Source organism: Neodiprion virginianus, chromosome 3, assembly GCF_021901495.1.
Source record: "Neodiprion virginianus isolate iyNeoVirg1 chromosome 3, iyNeoVirg1.1, whole genome shotgun sequence".
In the NCBI taxonomy this organism is placed as follows: domain Eukaryota; kingdom Metazoa; phylum Arthropoda; class Insecta; order Hymenoptera; family Diprionidae; genus Neodiprion; species Neodiprion virginianus.
In genome coordinates this window covers 16,301,386-16,317,329 of record NC_060879.1, presented here as the reverse complement: position 1 = coordinate 16,317,329, position 15,944 = coordinate 16,301,386, and the positions used below count along the sequence as shown (strand labels likewise).

The 15,944-nt window shown below is 37.6% G+C and overlaps 2 protein-coding genes and 1 long non-coding RNA gene across 4 annotated transcripts in view; all 3 read right to left on the bottom strand.

Moving 5' to 3' along the window:
- Window positions 1–5,785, bottom strand: part of LOC124300718 (GPI inositol-deacylase) — a 239,856-nt gene extending 234,071 nt beyond the window's left edge. For both annotated transcript variants that reach the window (XM_046755045.1, XM_046755046.1), the window contains exons 1-2: window positions 5,024–5,785; window positions 4,796–4,949 (exon numbers count right to left, since the gene is read on the bottom strand). In XM_046755045.1, coding sequence (XP_046611001.1) covers window positions 4,796–4,949; window positions 5,024–5,161 — 292 coding nt within the window. In that variant the 5' untranslated portion in view covers window positions 5,162–5,785. The remainder of the gene's footprint in view (window positions 1–4,795; window positions 4,950–5,023) is intronic.
- LOC124300734 (uncharacterized) lies at window positions 86–474 on the bottom strand. The gene is made up of 2 exons (XR_006907313.1): window positions 400–474; window positions 86–273 (listed from the first exon to the last, which is right to left on the bottom strand). It is a non-coding gene; the product is annotated as an uncharacterized LOC124300734 (long non-coding RNA).
- A 7,080-nt stretch (window positions 5,786–12,865) lies between the features above and the next one.
- LOC124300729 (ER lumen protein-retaining receptor) lies at window positions 12,866–15,516 on the bottom strand. The gene is made up of 3 exons (XM_046755064.1): window positions 15,273–15,516; window positions 14,776–14,965; window positions 12,866–13,738 (listed from the first exon to the last, which is right to left on the bottom strand). Exons 1-3 carry the CDS (start codon window positions 15,361–15,363, stop codon window positions 13,381–13,383), a joined length of 639 nt encoding a protein of 212 aa, XP_046611020.1. The 5' UTR covers window positions 15,364–15,516; the 3' UTR covers window positions 12,866–13,380.
- Window positions 15,517–15,944: the final 428 nt, after the last annotated feature.

Here is a 15,944-nt window from a genome sequence, read left to right as displayed (position 1 = left end):
ATTGATCTCATTCGGTAGCAATTCTAATGTATCACCAGAGAAACGTTTTTCTAGTATGTCCTGTATACCTTCAGAATAAGTTGAGTTATCCTTCAAGGTTTTTATTATTGCTTCCATAACACCCATCTTTGTATCCCGACATTTTAAACGCTTCTCCAGAATATTTACTTTGTTCGACAATGCCTCCACTCTGGGTGTTGGTTTCGCTCGATTTTGGGATGTTTGGGTGCTAGCGTCACATTTGTTGTTAGCAACTTCAGATAACATGTTTTGCTACAATTCCAAATGTTATAACACTTTTATCAATCACACATTCTTTAAATGTAGACCTATAGTAACATACATACTATTGATATGTATACAAGATACATTATACTATGTATAGCCTGTAATTCGTACCTTATCCTCAACACAAATAGTCCTTAGATCTGTTAAATTCTTTGCTGCACATCGTCTCTGTTTGGCGCTTTATATTATATTATTAGAAACACATTTCACCTGTATAACATGAAATACAAATGATTTGATATATCACATAAAACACCAACTAACCATGGTTTTACTGGTTTTATTTGGTTCGCCACACGGAAGTACTTCGAAACATGTTGGGATGTCATTTTCTTTCAAAAAATTTCTACCAGTTGAAGTATTATGGTATTGTAAAGACAGAAAATGCCGACTGCATATAAACTTAGAAGCAGTATTACCAGTAAACCAGCTGGTATAGTGTCGACCCACTTTTTCTCCAGCTCTGTATCTTTAATTGGAAATCTAAGAAAACAAATTTTTAATTCCGAAAATAACTTACTCAACTTGATTATATCATCAGAAGATTCAGCTTGCTTTTAAATATAGAAAAAATGAAGGGCGCAGATACAATCATTCGTTTCTATCGGTACAATCATATACTTACGCATGACAGGTTTTGCCGAAACAAGCATCGGCTTTGCATGAAATAATGCTGCACCGTCTCACCATATTTACACCTTAATATGCACATTCACGGGTCCGTAATTAATTTACCTTAATAATCATGTGAAATCACTATTTTATTTCAACAGAATTTATCAACATGAAACCGGGTTCAATGCTCAGCGTATCGGTCTCCATCCCTGATGGTCAATGTGGCCCGCGTACATCCCAGTACGTATAGAGTTCAGTGAATGTGACACATCAAAAACTCATGATATAGTAATATCTAAATACACTAATATACAAGGACGCCGAGTAAAAATGCACGCAAAATCACTCGCTAGACTCATACCACCAGATTTGACATCTTGACTCTTGATTTAGTCTCGTAGCATAATTCTTTTGCTCTCTTGCGTTTCCAATCCCTATGCTATACATTGAAATAGTCCATTGTGTTTCATACAACGTTACTCGGCCGAGCAACTAGCTAACTTCGCCATTCAAATTCTCAAGTACTAATCTAGAATTATCTATTTGTAACCAGTTCACATTGAACGAATAAATTCTGTTGAATAAAACATAAAGCTTATTAAATCAAATTAATCAATTTAATTATAATTAAGATTCAAAACCTTTTTCCCTCTCGCGCCCTCAACTCATCACATAAACATCTCATCGGAATTTGATATATTTACCAAATTTTTTATTTTATTATATATACTTATTTTATTTATCCAAAAAAGGTGAACAAGCCGCCAAATATTAAATCCACAATTTTCAATTATTCCCGGTTTGTTTAATACAAGCGTTTGAATCAAATCAGCAAAATGGCAGCCAGCTGCATGCACTGCTCAATTTTTCTCTTATATAACTCTATATTAAAGGTGGGCATATACGATCTTATGGTAATAAGATCACAGAATCAAAGCTGAGAAACTACTGAAAGTTACGCCCTTTCACTTCTTAACCCCTGATATCAATTCAAGCCAAAAATGTATACTGTCACATTTAATTATTAATCTTTCGATTGAAGTAAAAATGTAGGCAATACCATCAAACTTAACTTGGTTGTACAATTCCAAAGCTAAATCCATGTATATGTCGATAGGTATGAATGCAGTTATGCCTAATCTAGTACTAGCACAGGATTAGAGCTTTATCTTCTGTGGGTACTAATTCAGTGACGGAGGATCTCATACATTATGATCAGTCACTGTCTTAAATCTCGAATCATTGAGTTGAACTTTACATTTCAAACTTTAGGACAATCATAATGAAGACTTTTTAGGAGAGTTTACATTCGTTTCGGCACCCTGTCTTATACAATAATTATATGCGCATAAAAAGAATGAGAAACAATTTTTGGAGCTGCTAGATGAGCTTGATTAGAAAAATTAAGTATTCACCCAAAATTATGAATTTCAAAGAAATTACTTAGCTAACTCGGATAAAATCTGGTGTAAAATTGAGTTTTTACTGGCGTTATGGCATAAAGTTTTTCAGTTTTTCTAAGCGGTCATCTGCTTGCTTTAAGCCAGTCAGGCACCAAACTAATGACCTGTATTTTGAACTTGAATCTGCTACAATGGCTAATTTTTTACAAGGTTGAAGTTAATAACATTAGCGTAACAAACACTGAAAAGAATGTATATTTTTAAGTCTCAGATAGAATGACTATAAGAGTTGAGTTTGTAAAATATGAATATGTCGTGCTTTGTTCCGGTATACCGAATTACAAACAATCCTAAAGTAACAGAATAGCAATTTTTCTGAAAATTGCATCATTCACGGAAAAAAAAATTCAGCTCGTGGAACTAAATATTAGATAGTTACTTGTAAACAGTTCGTCGAACTAAACGTTCTGTTATTGGAAGAGCACTGCATGGTTCGTATAACTGACTGTTAGTCAGCTGTCATAGCTGTACGTTGTTCAGCTCTCTCAGCTAAACAGCTTCGTTCGAAGAGCTAGACCAGAATTTTTCGGCTCCACTCACAGCGCTTATTATTAAATAGTACAATTATATTGCTATTAGTATTATTTTTCATCATTATTATCATTATTTATTCAGTGTCATTTACATATTTGAATGGACTATTTAAACAATTATCTATCAACTGTATTTAAATCATACTCATGAAATTTGAAGGTTATGAAATATGTCAACGCACCAGAGCACAGCGCAACTTACAGCTCTTAGAGCAAAACCATTCAGCTGTGAGAGCTGAACAACTTGCAGCTATCAGAGCTGACTAATATATAGTTGCTGTAACTACAAGATAGACCGTAGAGTGCGTATAGTTACTGGAGCTGTAGAATACAGCTCGCCGAACATAATTTTTTTTTCCGTGTTGCAATTACATTACGAACTTCAACTTCATGGTTCTCTGTACTTTTCTTTATCCTTGCAATGGATGTTGGTGATTCTGGAGAAGATCTCGATTTGGCTGTAGCTCCAATGTTCTGACAAATAGCCGTAACATGAGTAACTTGACTTATTGAGAATAACAAGAGCTGGTATGTATTTAGGTGCATACAGTCATAGTATAAGGTACGAATATCAAACTTCACTAAACTGAACTCGATTTAATTTTCATTTTTCACAAAACTAGGTCTAGAATTTGGCATTTGGCAATTCAAGTTTTTTACTCTGATTGTTAAAATGTTGAAGAAACCGAATAATGTTGCTAATTTCGAAAATTAAGTTGGAAAGCTAAGTACAAGATAGAAATGTACTACAAAAATTGTCATATCTGAAGCACCTTCTAACTCAAACAACTTCTTTATTTAATTGAAATTATTGCACTCTACAAATATCTTACTACCCAGATGCAGAATCTTGTCTTGGAATTATGAGTCATGTTTATTCAATACATCCAAATTGTGGTTTGGGATTCGATTTTTCCTACTTTAAAGAAATTATAAGACATTTGTGAGCCCTGCGCCATTATAAAGCTGAAGGTTGAGATAAGTTGGGACAGTAGAGCGGCTTAACTCAAGTTTCAATCAAATTCTATTGACAATCAAAGTTTCCACTGATACTGAGCTACGATAAGCAAATTCTGAAAGATTTTTAGAACCAGATTAGCTATTTGCAAGCATGCTATAGTGAGATTATGGCTGAATATTATATATGTCTTTATTTTTTATCAGAACTGTTTTTGATCAAGCTTGATAGGTCGAAATTTCACATACACTAGGATACCCAAGCTTCGTTTGATTAGACAGGATGGCGAAAATTTTGTTCAAATAAAATTTCCTGACTTTTCCCATCAAAAAATGCAGAATTCCCTTACGTTTGCCCATGAAAATTAAGTGATGTTTGGTAGCTTTTATGACCCAAATCTCGAGAAGTTGTGCACCTTAAATATATAAATTTGGATGTACTAACAGACAGTATTGCTTCGTTTCACACAAATAATTAGAAACTCAACAATACCATTTTCGAAAGTTAACTCAACTGAATTTACGCAGCATTGCTGAAGTTTGAAAACGACTTATAAAAAAGTAAGTTTTTCCCTATGGTCTATCATGATTCCCTGACTTTTTACTGACTTTGCCTGATAGACAAATTTATCTAAATATTCTCAGTTTTCCCGGTTTGTGGCTACCCTGATTAGAGTACTGTTGCAGCAATTTGTAATGGGTATAATAATTTGTAGTAACTAGACGAACAAAATGCAATAATTGTATTGAAGTTTCCGGACCCAACCGACTGCCAATGAATCGATTATACTGATTTAATGATTTTACATTTTTCAAGAGATTTTGGACACATTTTTGTATATTTGTTGTACAAGAACATTTTCATATTTCACGAAGAACAGGTGATTGGGAGAATTGAGAAAGCATCACAAATTCAAACTTGGCTAGTGAAAAACTCACCTTGATGATGTGAACCAGCGTTTCCAGGGATAAATAATACTGGAATACCAGAGAAGTGCATAGCTCGTATTCTCGATACGGTGAAACCTTCGCCATACGCGTATAATCCATATCTTGGATACTGTTGTTGGATTTCTTCTTGTAGTGGAATGTGCTATTAAAATAGCGTACATAGGTGAGTCGAAATTACATGGAAAAAATTAATATACACAGAAGTTGACAACTTACCACATATTCAGGATATTCAAACATGTAGGTCATCTCGCACGAGTTCCCCTCGTGGTCGAAGATAAATTTGACAGTACCAAGTAAATACATAATAAGCACTGGTGTGGAAATAACAACACACATAAAGTAAGACTTCATAGTCAAATGACTTAATTGCACTCGGCTGCTATCTTTATTCAACGTGATGTGGAATTGTTAATTAATTCCATGAATTACGATAGATTCGAGTGCTTTTCCAAAACATGCAGTCCCGCCGGATTAGGGTTAGGGTACAACACGTGGAGGTTAGGGACAAGTTTGGAGTATCCATTCGGGTTGTACACGGACGGGGTGGAAAGATTGGGTGGAAAGACTAGAAGCGTTGATTTAAGTATATCTAAGAGTCAACGCTAGAAATGTCGCTCGAGTTTAGATTGCTTGCGCGGTTGCGCATTTTGTTACTATTATGAAATAAAGAGGTAGTGCCGAAATTTCGGTACCCACTGTTTAGTTACGTTTCTATGCATTCAGCGTGGAGAAATTGATCTTTTATCACATTAATTATATGTTTTTGTGGATCACTGGGATAACTTAGGCTATGGAGTGCTCCTAACCTTGCCGATTGGGCAATATTCTAGCTGATCTCAAAAAATTATAGGTATCCTGAATATCATTTTAAAAAATGTGTTGTGTTTCCACGCGATTTAGTGTTTTTACATTTCCCGCATTTCTCGGGCCACAAAGTCCGTCCATGACACATTTTCAGCTATTTTAAACCACGGTCTTACATACAGGTCCGGAAACTAGTAGGGTGGGGAATGACTCAGATAATGAGGCAAAACCGTGATTCTCGTTTTCGCCGTCTACAGCGCTGCCCCCTCGGGGTGAGCCAACCATAAATCACATCCGAACAGCTGATTTTTCGGAATCAACAATCCTGAATAACACTCTAAAATGAAGAAAGATGCGAATAAAAAATGATTGAGATGTTTACTAACATTCCATGGCGGGCGTGATAATTGTTTCATTTTAATGGAATCCTCAAATGTTTAAGTCAATAAAATCCATAAACATCAAGCGAGGGCTCACAACTTTTGAGACAGTTTGAGATCTTGTGTAGATGATCCACTGTTTACACACTTTACACTGAGTTATAACCTGTCAAAAACTTCGATGAGCAGGTTATCTAATCGGTATGTATCTATATCTATCATACCCCGGGCCAATGGCGCCTCTAGCGGATAGATAGGAAACAAGACCGTGTGCCTCACTAACGGTGACACCCCCTACCATTCAAAAGTGCCGGAGGTACCAGACCTGTATGTAAGACCGTGTTTTAAACAGAATAGAGGTACACTTGGGGACAATGAATCTGAGATGGCTAATTTTTTACACTACACAGTTGTGTTGGCTACAGAATGAAACCTTTGGCAACACAGAGAAATCTGCAGCGCCATAGTCGGCTGAGCGCGAACAAACTCAATCTCAATAGACGTAACCAAAGAACATAGACGTACATGAAAGCACAGGTCCCGTGTTAACGTTGAAGCCAACAATTTAGTTCCCCAAATGAACGCTTGACGTCGCCACTCGCTGGTACGCGTAAGCAGCGCTATGTAGTAGTGCACGCATCGACTGGCTCACGTACACGGAACGCCGCGAGTACTTCCGGCGGTTGGGGTGATAAACTCGCACAGATCACCCCAAAAGCTGGTTTCAGCGGGCCCATAAGACCTGTGCTACCATGTTCGTCTATGTTCTTTGACGTAACATAACCCATGACCGTTGAATCTAACCTTAGAATACCGCGAAGATAATGACTTGTTGAATTGACACGTAAATCGTTCTCGTAAACTTGTCTACTTAATAAACGAAATGTAACGGTGAGTTTGCTTGGTTGGTAAAAGTAGGAGTACCACAAGATCTTAATGCATGAAGACAGTTCACACTGGAGGCGTTAATAGAAGGGTTGACTGAAGACTGTTATAGACAGGTAGCCATCGGTATTGGACATATTCCAGAATGTGTGCTAGCACGTGCGACATTTCGGAACAGTCGTTCCGTAAAGACGTGTTGACACGGTGTTAGAAATCGGTCGGAATTCTCGGATACAGGTTTAGTAACTTAAATTTCACCATCATTTTGCGCTCGGAGGAATCCAGACGGCGCTGCGGTCGAAAATGTGAAGTTGAATTGTAATTATTTACATGCTACCAACAGTGCAGAATCCTAAATAGATAAAGCGATTGAATCATAGGGTATGTTCCGATATACACTGCGAGCACCGTAAGGTGTGACGTCAATTTAGTATACTGCAAAGCCGTTCCTTCATAGTTAGCTATACTGGTTACTGTTTAAAACGAAACGCAGTACAGTATACTGTGATCGACATTTTTTGGCGTTACTTTCATTTCATACATAATATTTGTTTCACACCGCAATAAACACAATTTCTTCAAATTTACCATTTTTGTTTTTAACGGCCGGTATTTATAAATGACAATATTCAATAATTATAATTATCAATAGTGGAAGCTGTTAAATTTCTAAACGCTGTTGATCACGTGATCAAAGCACTGAGAGCACCTTACCTCGAAAGCACCAGTGTTCACAGTAGAAAAATGGTGACGATTTATGACGTCATATATTTCCCTAGGATACTGCGACTGTATACTGTCCGTCTATAACGGAACGAATTTCTCCCCAGTAAGAGCACTGAACAGTGCTCGCAGTGTATATCGGAACATATCCATAGCCTCTGTTGTGCTCGAAAAGGTAACGTGAATGTTTTCTGTTTAATATTGTATTTTCCCATTCCTATACATATATTAATTAATGCATTTCTCACGATTCTATTTTTTTTTGATTTTCATGTGGATCCAGATACTGTATCATATGAAATAACGGATAAGAAAAAAAAATTGAAAAGAGTGCTCGCTATTGCTTTAATAGTTGATATATTTTCATTTTATATTTGATATTTACCTTTGAAATTCACACATGCGTGATGCAAACGCTGCAATCATCTGCAATTGGCTGTCTGAATTAGAACAGGAGTGAATGCAGCATCTAGTACGGAATAATGGGATGCGATCCATTTTTTCATCCGCGTTTTCGATCCACGATTTACGTCCGAGTTTGCTGTATACACGATACGAGTTCTGGTAACTTTTTCTCGGTCCGAGAAATCGATCCGATTTCTAGCACCGTGTCAACACATCTTAAGTAATATGCATATGCCCGATTTGTCATTTCGGAAAGGGCATACCGAAAATGATGAGATAATTCTGGGTTAGATGGCTATTAGTTAAGAAATGCCCCATAGTATAGTCCGATAGAGCCCCCTGACACTCACCACTGCTCGTATACTAAAAAATTGTACGCATCTTGTCCCCGTTTTTTAGTTCTTCTACGTGGCGCTAGTAGACTTCTGACACGCTCGCTGCCCTCGCTGTCCGCGCGCAAGCTCGTCAGGTAACTACTAGCGCCACTAGTGGTGGAAATTGGCGGCAGAATCGAGGGACATTTTGCGAACCACTTTTAGCAGCGTGTGTCAGGGGGCTACCGCCAATCTCCACCACTAGTGGCGCTAGTAGTTGTCTGAAAAGCTTGCGCGCGGTCAGCGAACTTATCAAAAGTCTACTAGCGCCACGTAGAGGAACTAAAAAACGGGGACAAAACGCGTATAATTTTTTAGTATACGAGCAGTGGTGAGTGTCAGGGGGCTGTCCTAGACCCACTGTACGTTGACTTGATGTTCTGCAGAAACATGCATCAACCTTGCACAATTCTGCCGCAAGGTGCTGCCGAACACGGTCTTGCATGATAGGATGCTACATGAAATGCCACCTGGGAATTATTGTCTTGTTCAACTGAATTGCGCATGCGTCAACAGTAAGCAACGCAGTGAGTACTGGCCGTTGTGTTAGTATACTTGGTGTGCCTAGAACTCCTACGACACGCTCCTTTCTTCGAGATGAAAAACTTTAAGTAATTTTGTACCAACTGTTCAAAGAAATTTCTATATTGTTAGGGAATTATTTTTCTCGCGAACGCTACCCTGCTAGGTAACACCATATCGTAGCTCTGTTGGTTTTAGTTACACTTTCTACACTTTTTACACTTTCCCTAGAAAAGGGCACCTTCCTCCATTGGCTAGATTCAGGAAAAGTGTAAAAGTGTAGAAGAGTGTAACTAAAACGCACAGAGCTCGTGTTGAGTACGTAACACACAATGGCTATTACATCGAGTATTATTCATTTATTAATACATAACAGTAATGTCATCGTGCACGTTGCGTAACACCTAATTTCCATAATTCATTTTTTGTACATCACATTGATATTAGAATTATTCAATGTTTCAAAAATTAAGTGTATTCTCCAGAACACAAATCCTGTAACATTATCGCTATAACTCCGAAGATACTCAAAAGACCCGCTCATCTTTCCCCCGCGCAGATTCAACGTTACAACAATTAATCACCACAGATCTAGGGTATTTTGACGCTGTTGGTACCAGATTTACTTAAATCCAGTCCAGCGCGAGAGAGAAACTTTTTTAGAGAGAGAAGCTGCACTCCTAGGCACACCATGTATACTCACATCCCGGTACTGGCCACTGAAATAGAGATATACTGGAACACTCACTCCATACAGTATATGGCTTGATCTCTCGGTCGGGGTAGCATACTCGCTCGCGAAGAGGGATAGCTCAACAGGGAATCCTTGTGCTCCTCTGTACAGTCCCAACGAGAACGTTGCCCTCGTAAACAAAACGCATGACTGCACGTTAAATGCGTGAGGATAGTATTAGGTGTATAGGATCGGTGGTTAACAGTTTATCGAAAACAGTGTGAATGACTCTGAATACATTGTACCCCGTGCACAATACGCTTAAAATCTTGTAACATTCACATACTATATCAACGGTTGCGTAGAATAATCGGCTATCTCGAGTTAGGCTTCAAAAACCGGCTATCTCGAGATTCGCTTGGAAAACCGGCTATCTTGAGTTTCGCTTAAAAAACCGGTTATCTCGAATTAGACTCAAATAACCGGCTATTTCGCGTTTGAAATTTTTCGGCTTCAAATTAAGTTGGTAGCACTGTCGTCGGGCTGAATACGAAATTCGTCAGCGTCTCACAAAATTCATACGGGCTCCGTTTTGTGAATTCAGTAACATATATGGTAACGAAATATTTATTCAACGTCCAAAGCATGCTTCTTGCATGACATAACAAGAATAATACTTGTTCTCATTTTGGAGCGATCAATCAATGTGTCGGTGTATGTAGTTTTGGAGTCACCAGCGTATCGACATGTTTTGAAGAGGCAACAGCAGTCATCAACATCCTTGCATGTATTTCAGATTCCATAACGTGAACCACGTTGTTACATTGTTTGGATACTAGTATTGTTAATGAACCCGTTTTACAATAAAATGAAATTTTTGTCATGATATTTATGGGTTAGGTCCACACTTTTTTATTTGATCGGTACTCAGCGCGTTGCTTGCTGTTGACGCATGCGCAATTCTGAGGAACACATGATAATATTATCGGGTGCTGAACATGTGCTGAATTTTGGCCCCTCTACGTAATTTATCTTTCCTCTGCATTATAACACCAACTTTGTTATTTCCTGGATAATTGTTGCAGTTGGTATTTGCGCAAACAACACGCAAGCGATTCTAGCGACGAGATGCCTAGAATTTTCCAAACTGTGTTCATATGCGATCGATATTTGAAGAGCGCGGGTGTCTAAATTCGGCACCCGGTGTTCATTCCACTTTTTCTCAACACCACGCGAATACGCAAACGAATTATTGTGGTATTTTGCAGTGTTGGGTGACGCGTTAAACACGTGAACAATTTTAATTGATTGAAACGTATTATTTCAACTATTTACTATATTAGTTACGATCTATCTGTTTGGAATCTCGAACGCACGGAAATGAACCGCTCCCGGCGCACGCGCAATAAATCATTCTGGTGGCTAATATTGTAAATTAGAAAAAATTCTTTTTCTGGTAATTTTGATTTTGTCTGCCTAATTACTCCGCGGTGCTGGTTGCGCAAACGACGCGCAAACGATTGGCACAAAAATATATCCAAAATTCTATGAGTCTTTCGCATAATACCATTTTCAAAAACCGGGTGCTGAAATTCAGCACCCTAACTTTATTCACATTTTTCTCAAAAACGAATAAGCGCGGAAACAAGAGCGAATGATATTCATTATATTCCAGCCACGCGCAAACAATCTAAACTACTTTCAGTCGATTACATTGACTTTGGGTGCTGAATTTATGAACCTAGAAAATTCGTGCTTTTCGGTCAGGTCTCCGCCCACAAAACGGCCATTCAGCTCGCTCCACGTTTGTATCTCTTCTAGGGCTCCACGCCGAGCAGCAGACTACCGACACTCTCTCCCTACCTCACTCGCCGATGCGCAAAGTAAAAGTCTATTCTCTCGTTGGACGGAGTAATATCAACTCACAAACTTGAATTGAAAAAATCTCTGATGTTAAAGTACAAAAAAGTTTCAGGTTTGATGTAAAAACTATTATACATACAGAATCCCAGGCATGTGTCCGTTGGAAAGTTGTCAGTAATTAGTCATACTCGTAAGCAATTGGTAGCCTTAGGCTAACAACTTGGGCCTTAGCGTTATAATGAATATTTTATCTTTAATCATTACTTTAATTATTACACAGAAAATCTTCATCGTTTGTAAAATATATAGTTGTAGTGTGTCAAAACATATCCTTATAGAATGGGGCATTAAAATAAATGAAAGGGTTGATAGATTTTTCTTAAGAATAAAAGATTATAATTTATAAAAGTATCCAATAGTATTATATTATATAAAGGACTATTTAATGCATAAAGTGCTGATATAGATACACATAATTATAAACAACAAACTCTGATCGTTCATGCTTGTCGCAGAGGGATACATGCAGCACGTAAGAAGGCATAGGTGCAGTGACGAAAGTATATAAGCAGCGATATACGGCAACTTAGTGTGATATCGTTGCAATCACTTGATAGAGCAAATCAGTTTGTACTTTGGTTATTGTGACTTTTTCTTTAAATTCAAAGAGCAGATCTGTATGTATTTCGGTTATTCAGACTTTCTTCATACCCTTTTTGCAGATAAACAGCACTTGTGATACAATAGTTCTCAAGCCTGTACTATTTTGTAAAAAGTGTTAATTGCCATGCAGTTTAGGATGTACCTAGGTCTCCCTACCTATCTCCTTCGAGACTTCCCTTTAATCAAATGTATGTCGAGATATTTTCAAAATAGATTAGATCCATAAACGAATAAAAAAATATTAGATCAGAAAAAATAGGATTTAAATTTCATAAATCACAGGCATATACATAATGAATATCAGATCACATTCGATACAAAAGGAAATTGAGGATTCAATTATATTACCTTCTAATTTATAAGAGCCCTGAATTCTACCATATTAAATATCCCATAATTCTGTAATTTAACGTGTGTTTCTTTGATTAAATAAACGCAATTATATAGTAACTCCAAAGTTACCACTAACTCAGTTGTATCATTGACAGTATTTCTTGCATTCCGTGTTTATGAATAAGAGATTTGAATTAGGCCTGAGGAAGTGATTCCTGATCCCCTCAGATTCGTCTCTGCTCTCCGATTACAATATTTATTGCTTTTCGTAATTGCTGCCCAACCAAAAAGGAAAAACAGAAACTAGCCAAAGCGTCTCCGAGTTCATAAGTTTTCTTCGTGTAATTGTATCTCGCAATGTAGTTTTCAACTCACATTCATGAGCGTTGAGGTTCAGTACAAAAGCTATAATGAATATTGTTTATCTCAGTTTTATCGGTCTTATAAGTTTATTCAACTTGTACAATTTATAATAATATTAAAGTCATATTTATTTAATTAAAATTGTATTATCATAACTGGAACGTTATAAACGGCAATTTCTGCTACTTATTCTACTCGTTTGAATCATCCAGTAGAAATGTACTCGATGCATTAGTTAATGAAATGCGTTTGCAGGCTGCCTTCTGCAGATATATGCGCTCGCTGGCATAATGCCGCTTTAGTCGTTATATTAGACAATTTGATTTTGAACACGCATCTTTAGTATTTACAACAAAGAGTGAAAAAATCATAAGAAAACAGAAATGCGACCAATATTTGATCAAGAATGAAGAAAAGAGAATAGATCAATTGAGAATGAAATCTAGATTTAAGCTCAATTTGTGTAGCCTGCTTCTTGGCATATACAAATTGACAACTGCGATGCTTAACAGCCTTTAGGACAGATTGGTGGTGTTTTGGCTGACAATTAAATCACTCAACATAAGTACTTAATTAATACTCTTAAGCAGGTAGCTGGAGTTTCTTGCCTTTGAGCACTTTGGTAATGTAAAGGTAGAAGAAATCGCAATAAAGAACCGTCTGGACAAGGCCAGCGACTATGGCGATCAAATCATAATGGTCCTCAGCGTAGTAGCGGTATACCCAGTTCAGGAGGTAAAGTCCTCTGTATGATCCCAGAGCAAAGAGGTAGTGACTGGTGATACTCTCAGCTTCTCCAGTTTTGGAAACCAGAAAGAGTTGTGGTAAAATTGCGACTGATTCCAGATAGATGCTAAATGTCCAAAGTACTTCCAGTACGGTGAGCTCGTGATTTATCAGAAGCGCCAGAATCAGAGATGGGATAACCAAAAACTCCATTCTAAAAATACGAGGAATCAACAAATTAGTAGGCGTTTTGGGTTAGCAAACGATATGTGGTCAACAGTTGTGCTTGAAACTGATTTTATTAATATTCAGTCCTTTTCAAAAGTACACAACGAATTTTGAGAGCGGATTGTGTGAGGGTGCATAATGTTCAAAATGTAATTCGTTTTCATGGTCAACTGTAATTTAACACGACCCTTATTAACACATGTATAACTGTCAGTTCAGATTGGATAAGAAGTTTTAATTATGTTGTCAGGGTATCCAGTGAATTCCTGGTTTTCACAACCAATATTTATCATTCCTGCAGAGTAAAAGAACTACTCTTTGTTTCTTGACAAATAAAAACATACAATTTTTTGCATGCCTTATACAAACTGTTTTCCATTTAAACTCGAATATTTGTTCAAACATTCTTTTTCCGTCATTGTACTATATATAGTTATTCTTAAAAATTGGTTTAAATAACAATAACAAGGTTTCCACTTGTTACAGGTAGTCATGTACAATAAATAGCTGGGTAAACTATGATGTGGCAATGACTACAGTTGGGAGCAATGGGTGGGAGTGTGGCATTAAATATAGTGAAACTCCTCTCATCGGACACCTCTTTATAATGAATAATCGGAAAATATCCACCTGCACAATTTACACATTAATATTGTTCTGAATTGCGGAAACTCCTCAATAACGGACAATATTTTAAGTGCCGAGGTGTTCGCTATTCGGAAGTTTCACTGTACAGTCATATTAGATTCGGAGATTTCTGATATATGGATGCATTCAAAGTTTATTTCAAGTGTACGTATATGCCTGATTAAATAATTGCAAATCTCCTGAGATTTTGCATTTTTTTTATCGTTGGCCACCCAGACCAACATTCCATCATAAATTTTTGAAGATCTGTGACATATAATCTACCGTACAAGTTACAAAAGTATCTGTGGGTTACGCCAGGACGGGAAATTAGTAGTGATGTAGTATTGAAAATTTGAGGCTTGTGGCACTTTACTATAGAAAATGTCATTTTACCTGAACGTGTCATGGTTGTGATCGTACGTTGCCTTAAACTTGATGTACATCAGATAAACAGTCGCATAAGCAGCAACAACGAAGATGAGCTTCATGAATGTATTATATGCAGAGATGTAGGTGGTCACCAAGTCTAAGTAGCGTGACGTGTAGACGATGGCAAACAAGATCTGTGACTTGCCGCTGATACCTGAAATTATGATGAAAAAATAAATATTGTCTAGCAACTAAACCACACCATTTGCTGCAATATTGAATGATTGTTGAAATGACAAATGAATAAGCCATGCAGTATTGTTGGATACACGAATTACGAGAACATTGGTTAATGCATAATGACTGAGACACATCTTCGTAGTGATTCGAATTACGATCATGAAAAACAGGGTGAAAACAGATTCAGAGGGAAGAAAGGGCGAGAGCAGGGAAAGTCTTTGGATTTATATTTTAGAAAATATAGACACGTTGCCGCAAATGTAATATGAGACATTACTTACCGGCACAACTTCTCGTTTTCCATATTTTGAGGAGAAGCACGATGATTGCCAAGAGATGCGAAAGGTCACCTAAGAGCCGGAATATATTCATATCCTGGTTTCGTTTTGCAACTTAATATCAAGGGAAAAGCGAGTGAAAATCCTCGCGGATCCGACAGAACAACACACAAATATGACGTGGCTGCAGCTGCAGATGGCCGACCGCCAACATCAAGGACTAATGTTTTCAAGTCGGGTATCCGTAGCTAAATACACCAAGTACGGCTGCAGGGAGACTAGATAAGGAACACCAACTCAAACGGGAGAACGCACAGAGGCCGTGTTCGAAAATTGACTGACAGTACTGTCAGCAATCTTTTATCTCTTTTGCACTTGCGAGTTCATGGACAGCTCTGTCTCTGTCCTAGGGAATTTTTAGTACTGGCGGTCAATTTACGAACAGGGCCAGAATTTGCCCCCGTGTCCTGCCCACTAAAATAGTACAAATTAGCTTTATATTTTTGTACGACTAGCGTCGCTAGTGTAACGTCGATACAACCAAGGTCCCTAGATTATACCACGGCCGTGTTCGTAAATTAACTGACAATACTGAAAATTCCCTAGGACAGAGTCAGAGCTATTCGCGAACTTGGAAGCGCGAAAGAAATAAAGGATTGCTGACAGTACTGTCAG

What these genes read in the sequence shown, in the direction of transcription:
- LOC124300729 (XM_046755064.1), bottom strand. Translation starts at nt 15,363, where the DNA reads ATGAATATATTCCGGCTCTTAGGTGACCTTTCGCATCTCTTGGCAATC. An exon ending in GAAAACGAGAAGTTGTGCCG is followed by an intron (nt 14,966 to 15,272) that starts GTAAGTAATGTC and finishes TCATAATTTCAG; the next exon opens with GTATCAGCGGCAAGTCACAG. An exon ending in CACAACCATGACACGTTCAG is followed by an intron (nt 13,739 to 14,775) that starts GTAAAATGACAT and finishes TCGTATTTTTAG; the next exon opens with AATGGAGTTTTTGGTTATCC.